General features: G+C 38.9%; 1 protein-coding gene across 1 annotated transcript in view; it reads left to right on the top strand.

Annotated features, from left to right (window-relative positions):
* Positions 1-314: 314 nt before the first annotated feature.
* The window catches only part of CDH6 (cadherin 6, type 2, K-cadherin (fetal kidney)), a 28637-nt gene continuing 13568 nt past the window's right edge, over positions 315-15383 (top strand). Inside the window, exons 1-5 of the mRNA XM_008588924.1 lie at positions 315-607; positions 3746-3865; positions 6281-6448; positions 10576-10763; positions 12820-13073. Coding sequence (XP_008587146.1) covers positions 595-607; positions 3746-3865; positions 6281-6448; positions 10576-10763; positions 12820-13073 — 743 coding nt within the window. The 5' untranslated portion in view covers positions 315-594. The remainder of the gene's footprint in view (positions 608-3745; positions 3866-6280; positions 6449-10575; positions 10764-12819; positions 13074-15383) is intronic.

Below are 15383 nucleotides of genomic sequence, written 5' to 3'. Positions count from 1 at the left end.
GGCTAATATGTCCTTTGGCATCTTGCTATTGCTCTGGCCTTAGTGTTATTCTGTTCTTCAAAATAAGAAGCAGAATGACTAAATTTTCCCTCAAACTCTGTTCCAGTTCTGGAAAATTCTATGGTAATAAGGTAACATGTTCATTAATGAATGGCATTTACTATTGAGGAGTTATGTAAATAGTAAAAAGAAAAAGAAAAAAAAACATGTACGCCTTAGACAGCATTGAATGAAAGTTAATGTAAGACAAAGATGGTTTGGGATCACATGCTTGACTTTTACTTTCTTTAATTTTTTTTTTTTCTACACTAGTTACATTCAGACCAGGATAGAGGAGATGGATCACTTAAATATATCCTTTCAGGAGATGGAGCAGGAGATCTCTTCATTATCAATGAAAACACAGGTGACATACAGGCCACCAAGAGGCTGGACAGGGAAGAAAAACCCGTTTACATCCTTCGAGCTCAAGCTATAAACAGAAAGACAGGTAGACCTGTGGAGCCCGAGTCTGAATTCATCATCAAAATTCATGACATCAACGACAACGAACCAATATTCACTAAGGAGGTTTACACAGCCACTGTCCCCGAAATGTCTGATGTCGGTGAGTGAGATGTGATTTCAACCAAAACCTGGTTCTCCTCTGGTGCATCCACTGAGGAAAGAATCTCATGAGTGAAATTCACTGGGTTGAGTGAATCTCGATGCTAAATTCTAAAAGTATCATATTTCAAACAATCCATGTATGTCCTTTTTGTAAGTGCCCCACGTTTCCTGCGTTTCCTAGCATCACTCTAGCCTTATTTTGTTATTATTTTTCAGGAAGCAGCATTTCTTCTAGTGATGAGGGTATGAAAAATGGCAGGGCCTCTCATCGGCTTTCCCTCCCCCCGAAACTCCCACTGTATCTCTTGGGCTGAAAGGCAGCCTTCTCCATTTCTCTTGGCTCACACTGGTATTAGGGAAGGACCTCCCCAGTGAGTTTACAGTCCAGTCTGAAGAGGAGTGATGGTTCCCTTAAATAACTGTGTATGTGGGAAGGAGATTCAAAGAAAGCTTTTTAGAAAATCCATAAACCATATGCAGATGATGTCTAGGGGACATATCCTTTACTAATTGATGGAAATGAAGAGACTTTCATGACATTAATATGATGAATTAATATTTTATGCACAATTTCCACTACCAATTTTAAGCTTATGTGTGGATTCAATTTGTTTAAATAGGGAGAAAATAAACAGCATTTAAATTAAGAGAAAAAACCCAGTGACATCACTCTTAGCCACATTGAAATACTTCAGAGGAGACTGAGACAAATTGTAAACGACTCATGTAGAGGGTTATTTTTATTTTCACTCTGTCAAATTCCGAAGGGCTGAAATTACATAACAACTTTTCTATGATTCTCTCAGTCTGGTATCAGAGATCTGTAGTTCACAGATCCAGGGCTTAGAAAATGACCGATCCACAGAAATGATTATAAAACAGTTATTTTTATTTTCACTCTGTCAAATTCCGAAGGGCTGAAATTACATAACAACTTTTCTATAATTCTCTCAGTCGGGTATCAGAGATCTGTAGTTCACAGATCCAGGGCTTAGAAAATGACCGATCCACAGAAATGATTATAAAACATCCTAATTTTTCTCATGAAGAAATTGTTCATCTCATTACTTGAAGCTACTTTGTTTTGTTAGAAAAATCCATTACCAAAGCAAAGAGGGGGATTGGAATTCTTTAAAGAAGGAGGTTTGTTAAGGGAAAAAGATATTTTTCCTCTAGGTGGTAAAAAGCAGAACGGAGGGTAGTGTCATCAGCACCACCCAGGAACTGTAAGCAGCTGTGCAGATCATGCACTGCACAACTCTAGGGGGTGCTGTTCACTTTTGAAGCCATCTTACAATTAAATATGTATTACAAATATTTGGAGGTAGCTGGCAGTAACATGTCTTGAGAAAAGAAAGGCTTTTGCCAATTTGCACGCAGGCACAATTATGCTAATATTCCTCATTATCATAAATTAACTTGTCATCATTGTGATATATAAAGACATCTTAAAGAAATTACGTTAAGTTAGTGGGACAAAAGCAGAGGGGTGAAAATGGACTTTGACATCAAACAGACCTGAATTTGAAACCATCTCCACTAATAACCAGCAGCATAGCTTTGGGCAAATTACTTGATTTTTCTGATCCTCCAGTCCTATATCTATAAAAAATAAATAATAAACGTCAGCTCCTAAGGATTATCATGAGGATTAGATGAGAAAAAAGGTGTAGACTCCTAGTACCTGGGGTAAATATCTGGCAAATAATAGGCACTTAAAACATCCAGACAATCATACTCTAAAAGCAATCGAATTTTGTATTAATGTCAAATAAGAACTTGGGTGTTTGTGGACTTCTTAATTAGCTCTCACTCTGAGATCATATGATGCTCTCATTCACCCCACCTCCCTTGCCAAACTGCAAGAGTGGCTGCCCTGTATCATGTATCAATACTATATATCCAGAGCATCCAACCCTAACACAGTACAATCTCTTTCTTCAATAAGTGAAATTGCTTAGACATTACAAAAGCAATGCAGACATTCTAATAGTCCCTAGATGTAACTTCCCTGCTCTTATCGTAGGCAGGAGAACTCTTGCAGTATGCTTACTGCTTATCTGTATGAGAATCAAAAGTCAGCCGTAAAATGATCTCAATCAGAAGGTCTTATTCTTTTTGGAAGTCACATACCCCTTTAGAATCAGATAAAATCTATGAACATTCTCTTCAGTGAAATAGACATGTTTTCATACACAGAAAATGTTCAGGGAATATCAGGGGTGTTAGGGATATTTTGAACGTTATTAGGTGACTATGGTCCCTAAAATAAGAATGCTGATCTAAAATATAAAAGTCTTCTTTGTATATTTAATTATAATCATCTTTCAGAATTATAGCTTCCAGATGTTTATGCTCTGCTGTTCCAATTAATTCTTTATTTGATCCAAAACTACCTCTTTTAAGGTTCAAGGTTTTTCAACCTCTTAGAATTGTCAGATAGATTTATCATTTATGATGCTTTTATTGGCAATTAACAGGAAACCCAACTCAAACTAAACAATTAAAGTATTTATTGGTCACATTACTTAAGTCCAAAAGTACAGTGGGCTTTGGACCTGAGATTTAATCTGAGTCCTAGCTATTTCTCTGTAATTTCCTGTTCTGTTCAGCTTTGTCCCCAGGCTGGCCTTTCTAAGATCATGAAATAGCTGCCACAATTGTGGCTTCCCATCAGCACACTACAATCACGAGAAAGAGCATCTATGATAGCACTTCCAGCAAAATCATGAGGGGTCCCCCGATTGGACAACTCTGAAACTAATGACTGTGGACAAAGTGACTCAAGATTCTGGTTGACTTGGTCTTGGGGAACTTGAAGGAATCACTATAGCAAAAGTCCAGTCAAATTCCACTGTTGGAGATGGGTTGGAATCAGTTCCACCCGAAGTCATGATCATTCCCATGCTTTGCTTAATCGTCATAATTATACTTAATATAAGTATCATTACTTATAAATGTTGATCCTTCAGAGTGAGGAATCCAAGGCTTTTTAACCTAGCATCCTACTGAAGTTCTCCACTTCCTTCCGATAAGTTTTGTACAAAATGAAGATTGTGCTTTCTTTTTATGTGTGTGTATCAAGGATCATAATGGACCCTTAATTTATTTTCAGTTTATGTTTCTGTCATTTCAGGCACATTTGTTGTCCAAGTCACTGCAACTGATGCTGATGATCCAACGTATGGGAACAGTGCTAAAGTTGTCTATAGTATCCTACAGGGACAGCCCTATTTTTCAGTTGAATCAGAAACAGGTTAGAATTCCTTTTTGATTTTCTTTTTCACAACCTTTAATTTTAATTGACATACTCAGAGGAGCTAGCATATTTTTTAATAAAAACAATCAGTGTGACTGAATTTTCCTGTATTCATCTGCCCAACATTAATGATATATTTGTACACATGACATCCAGATCATTTTAATCAAGAAATCTGACAATAAGTCTTTTATTTACCATGTTATACAGGAGAGATTCAGAAAAATTATACACTGCTTTACTTTTCTTCCAGTTTGGGGTGAAGCTAAAAGACCACCCCCTTCTGATAGCTATTAGGGCTGTTTAGAGATATTCCGAACCTTCTTCTAGTTATTTGGTAGGATTGCATCTCTCTATTCTGCTCTAAAGCTAGACACAGCCATGAGATTTATTTAGGTGAATAAACTGTGTCAGTGATGCAAGTCATTTCCAAGCAGAACCTTCATGGCTGGTAGGGCCGGCCCGTGGCTCACTCGGGAGAATGTGCTGCTGATAACACCAAGGCCATGGGTTCGGATCACTATATAGGGATGGCCCGTTTGCTCACTTGGGAGAACATGGTGCTGACAACACCAAGTCAAGGGTTAAGATCCCCTTACCAGTCATCTTTGAAAAAAAAAAAAAAGAACCTTCATGGCTGGTGCACAATCCACCACATCCCTTCCCCTTGCCACGGTGATCATGGAAACCAGTGTTGAGCCTGGATGTCTGAAGGGTGTCATGAACAGAGCATCCTGCTTGCCTGCGTGGATCATGAGCAAAAAATAAACTAGTTAATCCGCTGAGATTTTGCATTGTTTGTTATCACATCATTGTCTAGCCTATCCAAACGATAAAACCCTAACAAAGTGGGTTGCCTTAGAAAATCCTTTTTTCAACATCTCATTTTCTATATTTCTCCATAAAGTAGCATACTACCATATGATGATTTGTTTTTTAGTAAATATTATTTGTATTATAGAGCAAATTCTGCACATATTTTTGCTATCATAATAGGAGTCAAATTCCTCTTATACATTTTTCTAACATCCATTATTAGTAGTAGAAATCCAAACCTTTCTAGGTTACTATATCCAGTTGCAAATCTGTATGATAAGAGGTGCAATGAACTTGGAAAGAATCCCAAGGAGAAAGGACATGTTGAGTTGAAAAACAATGAGGATGAAAAATTAGAATTATTCCACTTAAAGGACAAAAGGCTAAGGTGATCTCCCGTGTTTAAATAGAGAAATACTATTATTTGGAGAACGGAAAGAGCCACACTTTCCACTGAAGCCAGGACTACAGGAATAAAATTGACCTGTTGTCTGAGGTATTCTTGTTAAAAATAAAAAAGGATATTTTCAGCTTCATTACTTGTTAAGCACTGGAATGTGCTACCAGAGAAGGTTACAAAGGCTTCTCCAGTGATTTTTGAAAGAAAGCCAATTTAAGCATAAACTCTACATAAAGATTAGGTGAACCTTTAGAAGTTCTTTTAACTAATTATGTTATAACTACCTAACAATAGAGATAAATTTAACCTAACTTAAAAATGTTGGTTACTGTTGGGACCAGCTGAACTAATGTGCACATCAGGTTTAGAAGAACCCAAATTCTTTACGATCATACGAGAAGATAATTATGAGAGAATTGATGCTGGGTTTTCTTAAGACCATAGTTTTTATTTGTTTTTTTTTTTTTTTTGTCTTTTTCTGTGTCCGGCAACGGATCGCAACCCTCAGTGTCCCCCCCGTACCGGACCGGGACCGGCAACGGGATCGCAACCCTGGGCGTTGCCCCCGCGCCTCGCTCAGCCAGTGAGCGGGAACCGGTCTATATGTGGGATCCGAACCCTCGGCGGGAGCGCAGCTGCGCTTCCCAAGCGGCGCACTAGCGCAGCGCGCCACCGGGCCGGCCCCAACTTAAGACCATAGTTTTGTGATTTAGAAAATCCTCAGAACATTCATTATGGTAGGTAAGTTTGAGGAGCAATTAGCCAATTCAGTATGTGAAACTCAAGTCAATTCAAGTAGTTGGCTTTCTTACCAATTTTCTCATAATACACCTAAATGTCTTTTATCAAGCAGCTACTGTGGTATACCTTTATTGCCACATACCAAGTGATATTTTGCTGTGTCATCCTATAACACTTAACATTTATACTACTTTCAGTCAATCCTATTGCAGGATTTGACTTGGGCTTATTTTCATTCTCCTTGAATTACAGGCTTTTTTAATGTATCTATTTCCTTGGTGTAGTTGTAATATCCTTCAGGATAAAGGCTGTATATAATCATCTTTATATCACCATGACATCTGCATAGTGTTTTGCATATTGTGAGTGACAGTCTATGTTTGTTTGCATAAATAAATGATTCTATAAAGCGTTCTTAATGCATCCCTTTCTGCTCCTCAATTTTACATCCATAGGTATCATCAAGACAGCTTTGCTCAACATGGATCGAGAAAACAGGGAGCAGTACCAAGTGGTGATTCAAGCAAAGGACATGGGCGGCCAGATGGGAGGATTATCTGGGACCACCACAGTGAACATCACGCTGACTGATGTCAATGACAATCCTCCCCGATTCTCCCAGAGTAGGAACATTTGATTGAATAAGTTTCTTCAATGCACTTTTGTAAAACTCTAAGAATATTTATTTTTCATTGTCATTCTTATGAAAATTAGTGGACTTAGTAAGAACTGGCACTTTTATTAAAAATGTGTTGACAACACAACTTACACTCAGGAAATGTGGACATTTATGTTCTATTTGTAATTAGCTGAGCAATTTCTGATATGGCTGCTGTTGTAAAAGCAACATCATCGTTTTGTTTTTCCTTATTAAAAGGAATACCACAGACATAAATTTGCTTGTGCAGAACATATGTATACAAGCATGCCGCTATTTGTTAGGAAAAATTTGACTTTCTGTTTTGTGAGTTTAATCAGGCGTGTAATCTCTTTTAAATCCTCACAAAGCTTTGTAAGGGGAGGATTTATCATTGTACTGTTTCTAAAAATATGACTGTGAAAGTAACTATGTACTTAATCCATTTGTAACCATAAATAGTTTTTTACATTATGGTTCATTGAGATACCAAAATTCATCTCTAAAATCATTAACTCTCATGATTATATAGGAAGGAAGAAAAAGGAAAAATTATGTCCACGAATACCGACTTCATATCAAGTGGTATGCTAGACTCTTTCACACAGAGCCACCCAAGTGAGAGCTGGTTTTAATATAAATTTTATTCCAGGAACAAAATCCCTTTCTGACCATGATCTTATCTCAATCATTAGATAGGAAACCCACTCACTCTCTCATGGCATTTTTCAAACATGAGCAGCTAAGATGGGCTTCCTTTGGAATGGAGATATACATCAATCAACAGAAAATAGTTATATTTTCTTTATTTTTTCAAGTATTTAATCGGAGTTAGCTAACACAAAAACAGAATAGCTAACTAACTGATTTCTGATATAATGGGAAGAAAAACAGGTTTTATGAGCCCTGTATTAGTTCATTTCTGTTGCTTATAACAAAATACCTGGAACTGGGTAATTTGCAAGAAAATGAAATTTATTGCTTACAGTTTCAGAGGCTGGGAAGTCCAAAGTCCAAGGAACACATCTGTTGAGGGTCTTGGTGGTGGCGACAGTGACCTAAGGGTCTCACATGGCAGAAAATGGCAGAACAGAGAGACTAACTTCCTCAGTCACTCTCCTTGTAAAGCCCTCAGAACCACGTCCCTGGCCACCATTATTAATCCATTCACTATGGCAGGGTCCTACAATATGATCACCTCTTCAAGGCCCCCCCTTTCAATTACCATAATAGGATTTCCCACCCTCAACAGTTACAGTGAGGATTAAGTTTTGGGAAGAAATTCAACGGCATTCCACTCCTGGTCTCCCAAAACTCATGTCGTTTTCTCATACAAATATATTCATTTCATCCCCAAAGTCTTAATTTGTTTCTACTTAAAAGTCCAACATTCAAAGTCCCATCTGTGAATTCAAAACAAATTATCTATTTCCAGGATACAATGGTGGGACAAACATAAAGTACATATTTTCATTTAACAAAGAAGAAATAGGCCAAAAGAAAGGGGTAACAGGTCTTAAGTCCGAAACCCAGCAGGGCAGGTATCAAATCTTACAGCTGGTGAATCATGTACCTTGACTCCATGTTCAAGTTTTCTGCATGCTGTTGTGGGGGTTGGTTTCCCAGGTCCTTGGGCAGCTCAGCTCCTATTGCTTTCCTGGTCTGAGGCCATTCTTCAGCTCTGGCAGGCTGGCATTGCACGCTGGTAACTCTGTAGTACTGGGGTCTCCATGGCAGTCCCACTCCCATGGCTCCAGTAGGCATGGCACTGGTAGGGTTTTTCTGCAGCAACTCTGTCCCCACATTTCCTCTTGGCATCACTCTAGTGAAGGCTCTGTGTGGTGACTCCATCCCATGACAGATCTCTTCTTTGGTCCCCAGGCTTTTTCCATACATCCTTTGAAATTGGGGTGGAGGCACCCAAGCCTCCACAGCTCTGGCATTCTATGAGCCTGCAGACCTAATACCACATGGATGCTGCTAAGGCTTCCGGCTTATATTTTCCAAAGCTGCAGGTCCAGCCACACCTGGGGCCAATTTAGCCACAGCTGGAGCAGCCAAATTCTTTGCCTGTTAATAGCAAGGGCAATCTTTGCCCCACTGCCCAATAAACTCCTTATTTCTATATGAGACCTCCTTAGAATGGTCTTTACAGTCCGTATTTCCATAAGCATTCTGGTCACCACCATTTAACTGGTCTATAAAATATTTCAAAGTTTCCCTGGTTTTCTTGTCTTCTATACTTCCACCAGCATCTAGGCTTTTCCTAGCTCATTCTTCCAAATTCCTCTAGCTTCTGCTCAACACCAAGTTCCAAAGCTGCTTCTACATTTTCAAGTATTTGTCATAAGCAACACTCCACTTCTCTGGTACCAATTTTCTGTATTAGTCCATTTCCATTGCGTATAACAAAATACCTGGAACTGGGTAATTTGTAAGAAAATGAAATTTATTGCTTACAGGTTTAGAGACTAGGAAGCTCAAAGTCCAGGGAACACATATGGTGAGGGTCTTGGTGGTGACGACAGTGACCCTGGAGTCTCACATGGCAGAAAATGGCAGAGCAGAGAGACTAACCTTCTCATTCACTCTCCTTTGAAGCTCAAAGTCCAGGGAACACATATGGTGAGGGTCTTGGTGGTGACGACAGTGACCCTGGGGTCTCACATGGCAGAAAATGGCAGAGCAGAGAGACTAACCTTCTCATTCACTCTCCTTTTAAAGCCCTCAGAACCATGTCCCTGACCACATTATTAATCCATTCACTATGGCAGGGTCCTACAATATGATCGCCTCTTCAAGGCCCCACTTTTCAATTGCCATAATAGGATTTCCCACCCTCAACAGTTACAGTGGAGATTAAGTTTTGGGGGGACATTCAATCCAAAGCAAGCCCTAAAATTTTCCCTACAGAGGCCTAAAATGAAAATATCAGGATCATCAACACTTTGTTCAAACACCTCCTTTTCAATGTGGAGATGCCCAGGGGAAGGGTAACATCAGGATTCACCAGCACCTTGGTGCCATGCGGATTCATAACTCACTCTACTCCTTCCTTAGACACCCTGGGACTTGTTGCTGGACAATGTGCCAAGGCAAGGGAGGGAAGAATATAGAAAGGTCAAGGGCCCTAAAAACGGAAGTTGAATCGACTAGAGCGATACCCTGTTTTACCACTCTACCAAAGATGAGCCCAATACTTCGGGAATTAACATTATTCAATGCCTGTATTTTAGTGGTGACATAGTCTAAGTTTTTTCCAAAATCATTTGTATAAATGGTTGGCAAAATGTAATGGATGAGAGTAGAATAAGTTTTATTTTCACTTATTTATTTTTGTTGTTGTTGCTAAATACATGCTGCCTGACAGATCTAAACTGAAAATCACCATGTGGTCTTAAACTAATTTTGCAACATGATTTCATAAGAAAGGTGTCTATGTAGGAACTATAGGTTTTGAAATAGTAATCCAAATACAGGTATGGAAGACATCTATGCATAGAAATAAATACTGCAATAAAATTTAAAAGAAAGATGTAGTCAAAAGAAAAAAAAGAGTTTATCACTCAATGCATTTAATGATATCCCTAACAGCAACTAGATACAGCTCCATGTATGAGTGAACGAATGCCTACTTGGTTACATTCTCTAAATCGCTGCAATTTATTTCCACCTTCAGCTATTACTAGCAATGGCAAAAAGACCTCTTTTAAAGAATATCTAAATTGGCTTAAAGTCATAGTTCAGGTTAAATTCTTCTCTATTCTTTCTTTTAGATTACATTAACAGGGGGCTTTGAAACCTTCTGCTTCCTCCTCTAGCAGTTCAGACATTCCCACAATCACGCCATAAACCCTAAAGGCTGTTTACAGAACAAGAAAAGTGTTCTCCATTTGCAAGGAGGCAGGTCATGAAATAGAAGAAATATTATTCTCAATCATGAAAGTAAAGACATAAGGAGAATAGGGCACCATTAATAATTTTTTAAGGAAAGCACAAATCTGCCTGTATCCATGGTAATGTTTTAAAGAACTGTTAGAAAATGGGTTTATTTTTATAATGATAGAGTAGCCTTAGTTTGTGTGTGACTTATATCTGTCTGGTGATTAATAGGTACATACCAGTTTAAAACCCCTGAATCTTCTCCACCGGGTACACCAGTTGGCAGGATCAAAGCCAGTGACGCTGATGTGGGAGAAAATGCTGAAATAGAGTACAGCATCACAGATGGTGAGGGGCTGGACATGTTTGATGTCATCACTGACCAGGAAACCCAGGAAGGGATCATAACTGTCAAAAAGGTAATGCTGCTTCTTAAATACCGTGCAAATGAACACATTTACTTTTCTCTGGTTCCCAAGTTACCGGGGGCAGTTACATCTCACATAAACATTCCTTTAGATTCTGATTTTACTAATTATTTTTAAAAGACGCCTATTCTAATTACACTAAGATCTCTTGGGTTGGCTTTTAGGCGTCTAAAATAATCTTACAATTCATCAATTATGTACATTTAATAAACTTTTATTAAGAAGGTCCTAAGTAAATAAGTAATGTAAACAAATGATATACATAAGAATGTGTAAAATAAATAATATAAACGAATGGTAGGTGAACAGTGCAGACCCTGTTGTAGGTGCTGGAGGCGCAAGGCCACCTGCAACAGATGGTCTCTGCTCTCATGGAACTTCCAACCTGGCAGGAAGAGACAAGGACACAGTAAACAAACAAATGTATAAGAACAAATTGTGATGCTTGCTTTGAAGGAAGAGAGCACTAGAAGCAGTGATCAAAATGACCCAAAAACTAGAGAGGGGATCGCTAAAGAACACAAATTCAAGTTAACACAAATTTCCTGCAACCTCTTTAGCTACTATTTGGAACACAACAATAATATTGTTTTTATATTTTGAATTCCTATTTTCCCCAATGTACCAACTCATTATTTTATCCTCCAAATTGTCTGGCGCCATGGAGCAGTATATGAAAGTGTGGCAAAATTAAAAACCAAATTGTGTGCTTTGAGGCTAAAAATAATATTAATTTCAGTTAAATTTTTTCTGATTTCACTTTTATCGTGTACGGAGTAATATTTTCTCTCTCCTTTAGCACACCATTACGTTTGCTGGTAAATACAAGGATTGATAGATGTAAATAACAAGAAAAAATTTCCTCTTAAGCTTTGGAGTACATGTCTTAATATCTGGAAACACAATAAAACATGTCTAAGTGACACTTAGACCAATGTTTTATACTATAATGTAATTAGGAAGCCCATTAGTGTGCATTAACCTTTTTAATTTTCTTGGTGTCTTATCAGATTCAAAACTGAAATTTTGCCTAGCCAACTAAATCACATTCACTAACGTCTTGATTAATTGTGTTTCTAGTGAGCCTTGTCATATTGTCATCTAAAACTAAAAGTCAGCAATAAGCTTTTGGGTTCATTATGCCTCCAAAAGCAGAGATAACTTTTCCAAAAGACCTTTGACAACAATGATCATTACTTTCTCTGGCAAATAATTAGCTTGAGCCTTGTCATATTGTCATCTAAAACTAAAAGTCAGCAATAAGCTTTTGGGTTCATTATGTCTCCAAAAGCAGAGATAACTTTTCCTAAAGACCTTTGACAACAATGATCATTACTTTCTCTGGCAAATAATTAGCTCAATGCCCTTATCAGGATACTATTTGGAATACTGTATTATCTCATGCAAATAAAAAAATAGAATCTATTTTATCTGAATGAAGAAGAGGGAATCACCATGCAAACGTGTTGTTCTTAATTCTGGCTGCACCTTAGAATCACTAGCGGAGGTGTTTAAAGGTATTGATTACTATGCCCACCCCAGATATTTTGGTTGAATGGTCCCAGGTTCAGCCCAGACATTGGCAAGTTTTAAACACTCACCAGGTTCGATTAAAGCCAGATGTGAGGGCATCTGACATAGAATAATCTATTGCATATTTGCCAACTTGCCCCTTGCAGCCCCCTCTAGTCAAATATAAGGGGTTTTTTATGGGTGGGGTCATGGGCAGGGGTGGGCTGCTTCTAGGTTCTCTTCCCTCCCAATATGATGCCTTGAGCCTCAGCACCCACTTTAGGTCAACAGCGAGCATAGTTTCATCAGGGTGTGTGGTACCTGAACTCCTCCACAGACTATAATAGTTTCCCTCTAAATGGTCTATGTATGGAAAAAAAATGACACCTTATCTTTCTGCCTTTTTCCAATATCACACTAGTGTGTAACGATTTCTCTACGCACTATGATCACATTCATTTATCAGTGATTTGTACTAAAAATGGTTTGTGTCTTGGCTGCTTTAAATCTGTCACTTCTCCCCTTAACCCCCAAGCTCTTGGACTTTGAAAAGAAGAAAGTGTACACCCTCAAAGTGGAAGCCTCTAATCCTCACGTTGAGCCCCGATTTCTCTACCTGGGTCCATTCAAAGATTCAGCCACGGTTAGAATCGTGGTAGAGGATGTAGATGAGCCTCCTGTCTTCAGCAAACTGGCCTACATCCTGCAAATAAGAGAAGATGCTCAGATAAACACGACAATAGGCTCCGTCACAGCACAAGATCCAGATGCTGCCAGGAATCCTGTCAAGTAAGCACGCTTCTGCGCCACATCTCTTTCATAAGCTTCTCTCGATTTATATTCAAATATCCCCCTGCATGTTAGAAAAGATGAACCCCTTTTTTTCCAATTAGATAGTTGTGTTTTCCTGAAAAACTACTCTAAACAGCACCTTTAACTCTCCTTTCTCACTGCATAAATATTATTTTAGAAGCAGCATAAACCTAAAATACAGTACACAACATTTGAAAGGAATAAAACATAAAATGAGCTATAAGGTGTTTACTGCTAACATAGAAGTAATATAAGGTGATGCAGTTGAATAGCCTGGAATTGTTTTTTAAGATTTAAGATAATACAGTACACAACATTTGAAAGGAATAAAACATAAAATGAGCTATAAGGTGTTTACTGCTTACATAGAAGTAATATAAGGTGATGCAGTTGAATAGCCTGGAATTGTTTTTTAAGATTTAAGATTTTTCTAACGTTTAAGATTCATCAAAAAATGTTGTGGAAAAACAGACAAGCCAGGTACTGGGCTTGAAAGCCCATTTTTCAAATGTGGAAGAACCTACCATGTACCACTTAGAGGCAGAATTATGCTCCATTTGGATGCATAATTTTTCCTTTTGCAAAAGTACATAAAAACAAGAAACATTTCATGATAGATGTCTGTGAAATCCTGGGTAAATTAATACAGCAGAATCCAAATTTACACTATGTAAGAAAGCTCTGTTTTCCCCATACTTTTCTTACACCTTAGTTGTAAATCATATTGCAAGAAAGCCTCTTCGCTCTTTAGGACCTCTGATGCTTCCCCGTTCTAGAATCTTATCATAAAAATGCTAGAGTCAACCAAGCTCCAGCCTTCAGCCAGTAGCATAGTACACTAAATGAGAAAAGTGCCAAACCAGAATGTCCTTGTGTAAATTATTCCTCATAAGTAAAGTAAGCAGACTGAAAAGCTAGAGGGATTCTTGCCTGTGAGTCCATAAATATATATCAGGGCACCTACCACCTTCCAAGCACATTCTAGGCACCAGGGAATACAGCAGAGAACTGTCCTAAGTCCTGATCTCAAGGAGGTGACATTCTAATTTGGGCAGGCAGGAATAAACAAAAGATGGATGTGTAATATGTTAGGTGAAATTAAACTCTGAGCAGTAAAGTAAAGCAGCGTATGGAAACAAAGAGTATCTGGGGTACCATTTGAGGTAGCGTGGGCAGGCCTCCTTATGGGCAGGGAATCATCTGAGTAGATGTGAATGAAGTGAAGGGGTGAACCACGCTGATGGCTGGGGGAAGACCATTCCAAGAGGAGGAAAACGCAAGGGCAGGTTCTGACCCCAGAGCTAGGTTGGCAAGTTGAAGCAGTAGCAAGCAGGTCTACCCAGCTAGGAGAGGAAGCGAGGGGAGAGGTCAGGTACGGGCCACAGAAAGGCTTGGAACGTGGTGGTGAGCACGTCATGTCCCGCAGGGCTTTGTCATCCATGGTGAAGACTGGATTTTATTTGTATGGAAATGTAATCTAAAACTACCTTTTAAAAGGATAACACTGGCAGCTGCATGGAGAATATTGTTTCAGAAAAAAGAATCTCAGGCTCTAAGGCAGTCATTTTCTTTCTTTTTTTTTTTTTTGTGACCGGTAAGGGGATCGCACCCCTTGGCTTGGTGTCGCCTGCCCCCCGCTCAGCCAGTGAGTGCACCAGCCATTCCTATATAGGATCCGAACCCGCGGCCTCGGTGCTCCCAGTGCCGCACTCTCCTGAGTGATTCATGGGGTCGGCCCCAAGGCAGTCATTTTCTCGTGCACCAGCCATTCCTATATAGGATCCGAACCCGCGGCCTCGGTGCTCCCAGTGCCGCACTTCCTGAGTGATTCATGGGGTCAGCCCCAAGGCAGTCATTTTCTAACGTTTTAGCCACTGAGCCCTTTGTTCCAATGAAACCTTATGACGAGCCTCACATGTAAAACACAGAAATGCCTGGCTTACTTTCAGGGAACAATTCGAAGTTATTGGGCAAATAGACTCTTGTTTTTATCATTCTACTGGAATATCTGTAAGACTCCCTGGCTTGCTCTATGGTCAACCCAAAGCAGCCACATGGGAGCTCCGTGGATTAAGTGTTTCACCATATACATTTAATATTATGAACAAGGAAAACAAATGATGCCTTTCACTTGTATAGCACAAATAATTCAAATACTTTCACGACTGTTCTCTCACTTGGTGTTTGTTTTAACTGTGTAAGGAGAAAATCTCAGCAAGTCAGTGTCAAGCCCAATTTAAAAGTGTTAATGCTAGAAGTTTACAAATATGAGCTTCAGTTACTTCT

The sequence above is a fragment of the Galeopterus variegatus genome, unplaced genomic scaffold (genome assembly GCF_000696425.1).
Source record: "Galeopterus variegatus unplaced genomic scaffold, G_variegatus-3.0.2 Scaffold5104, whole genome shotgun sequence".
Lineage (NCBI taxonomy): Eukaryota > Metazoa > Chordata > Mammalia > Dermoptera > Cynocephalidae > Galeopterus > Galeopterus variegatus.
Note: the sequence above shows the minus strand (reverse complement) of the source record. Positions and strands in the feature narration are given on the sequence as shown.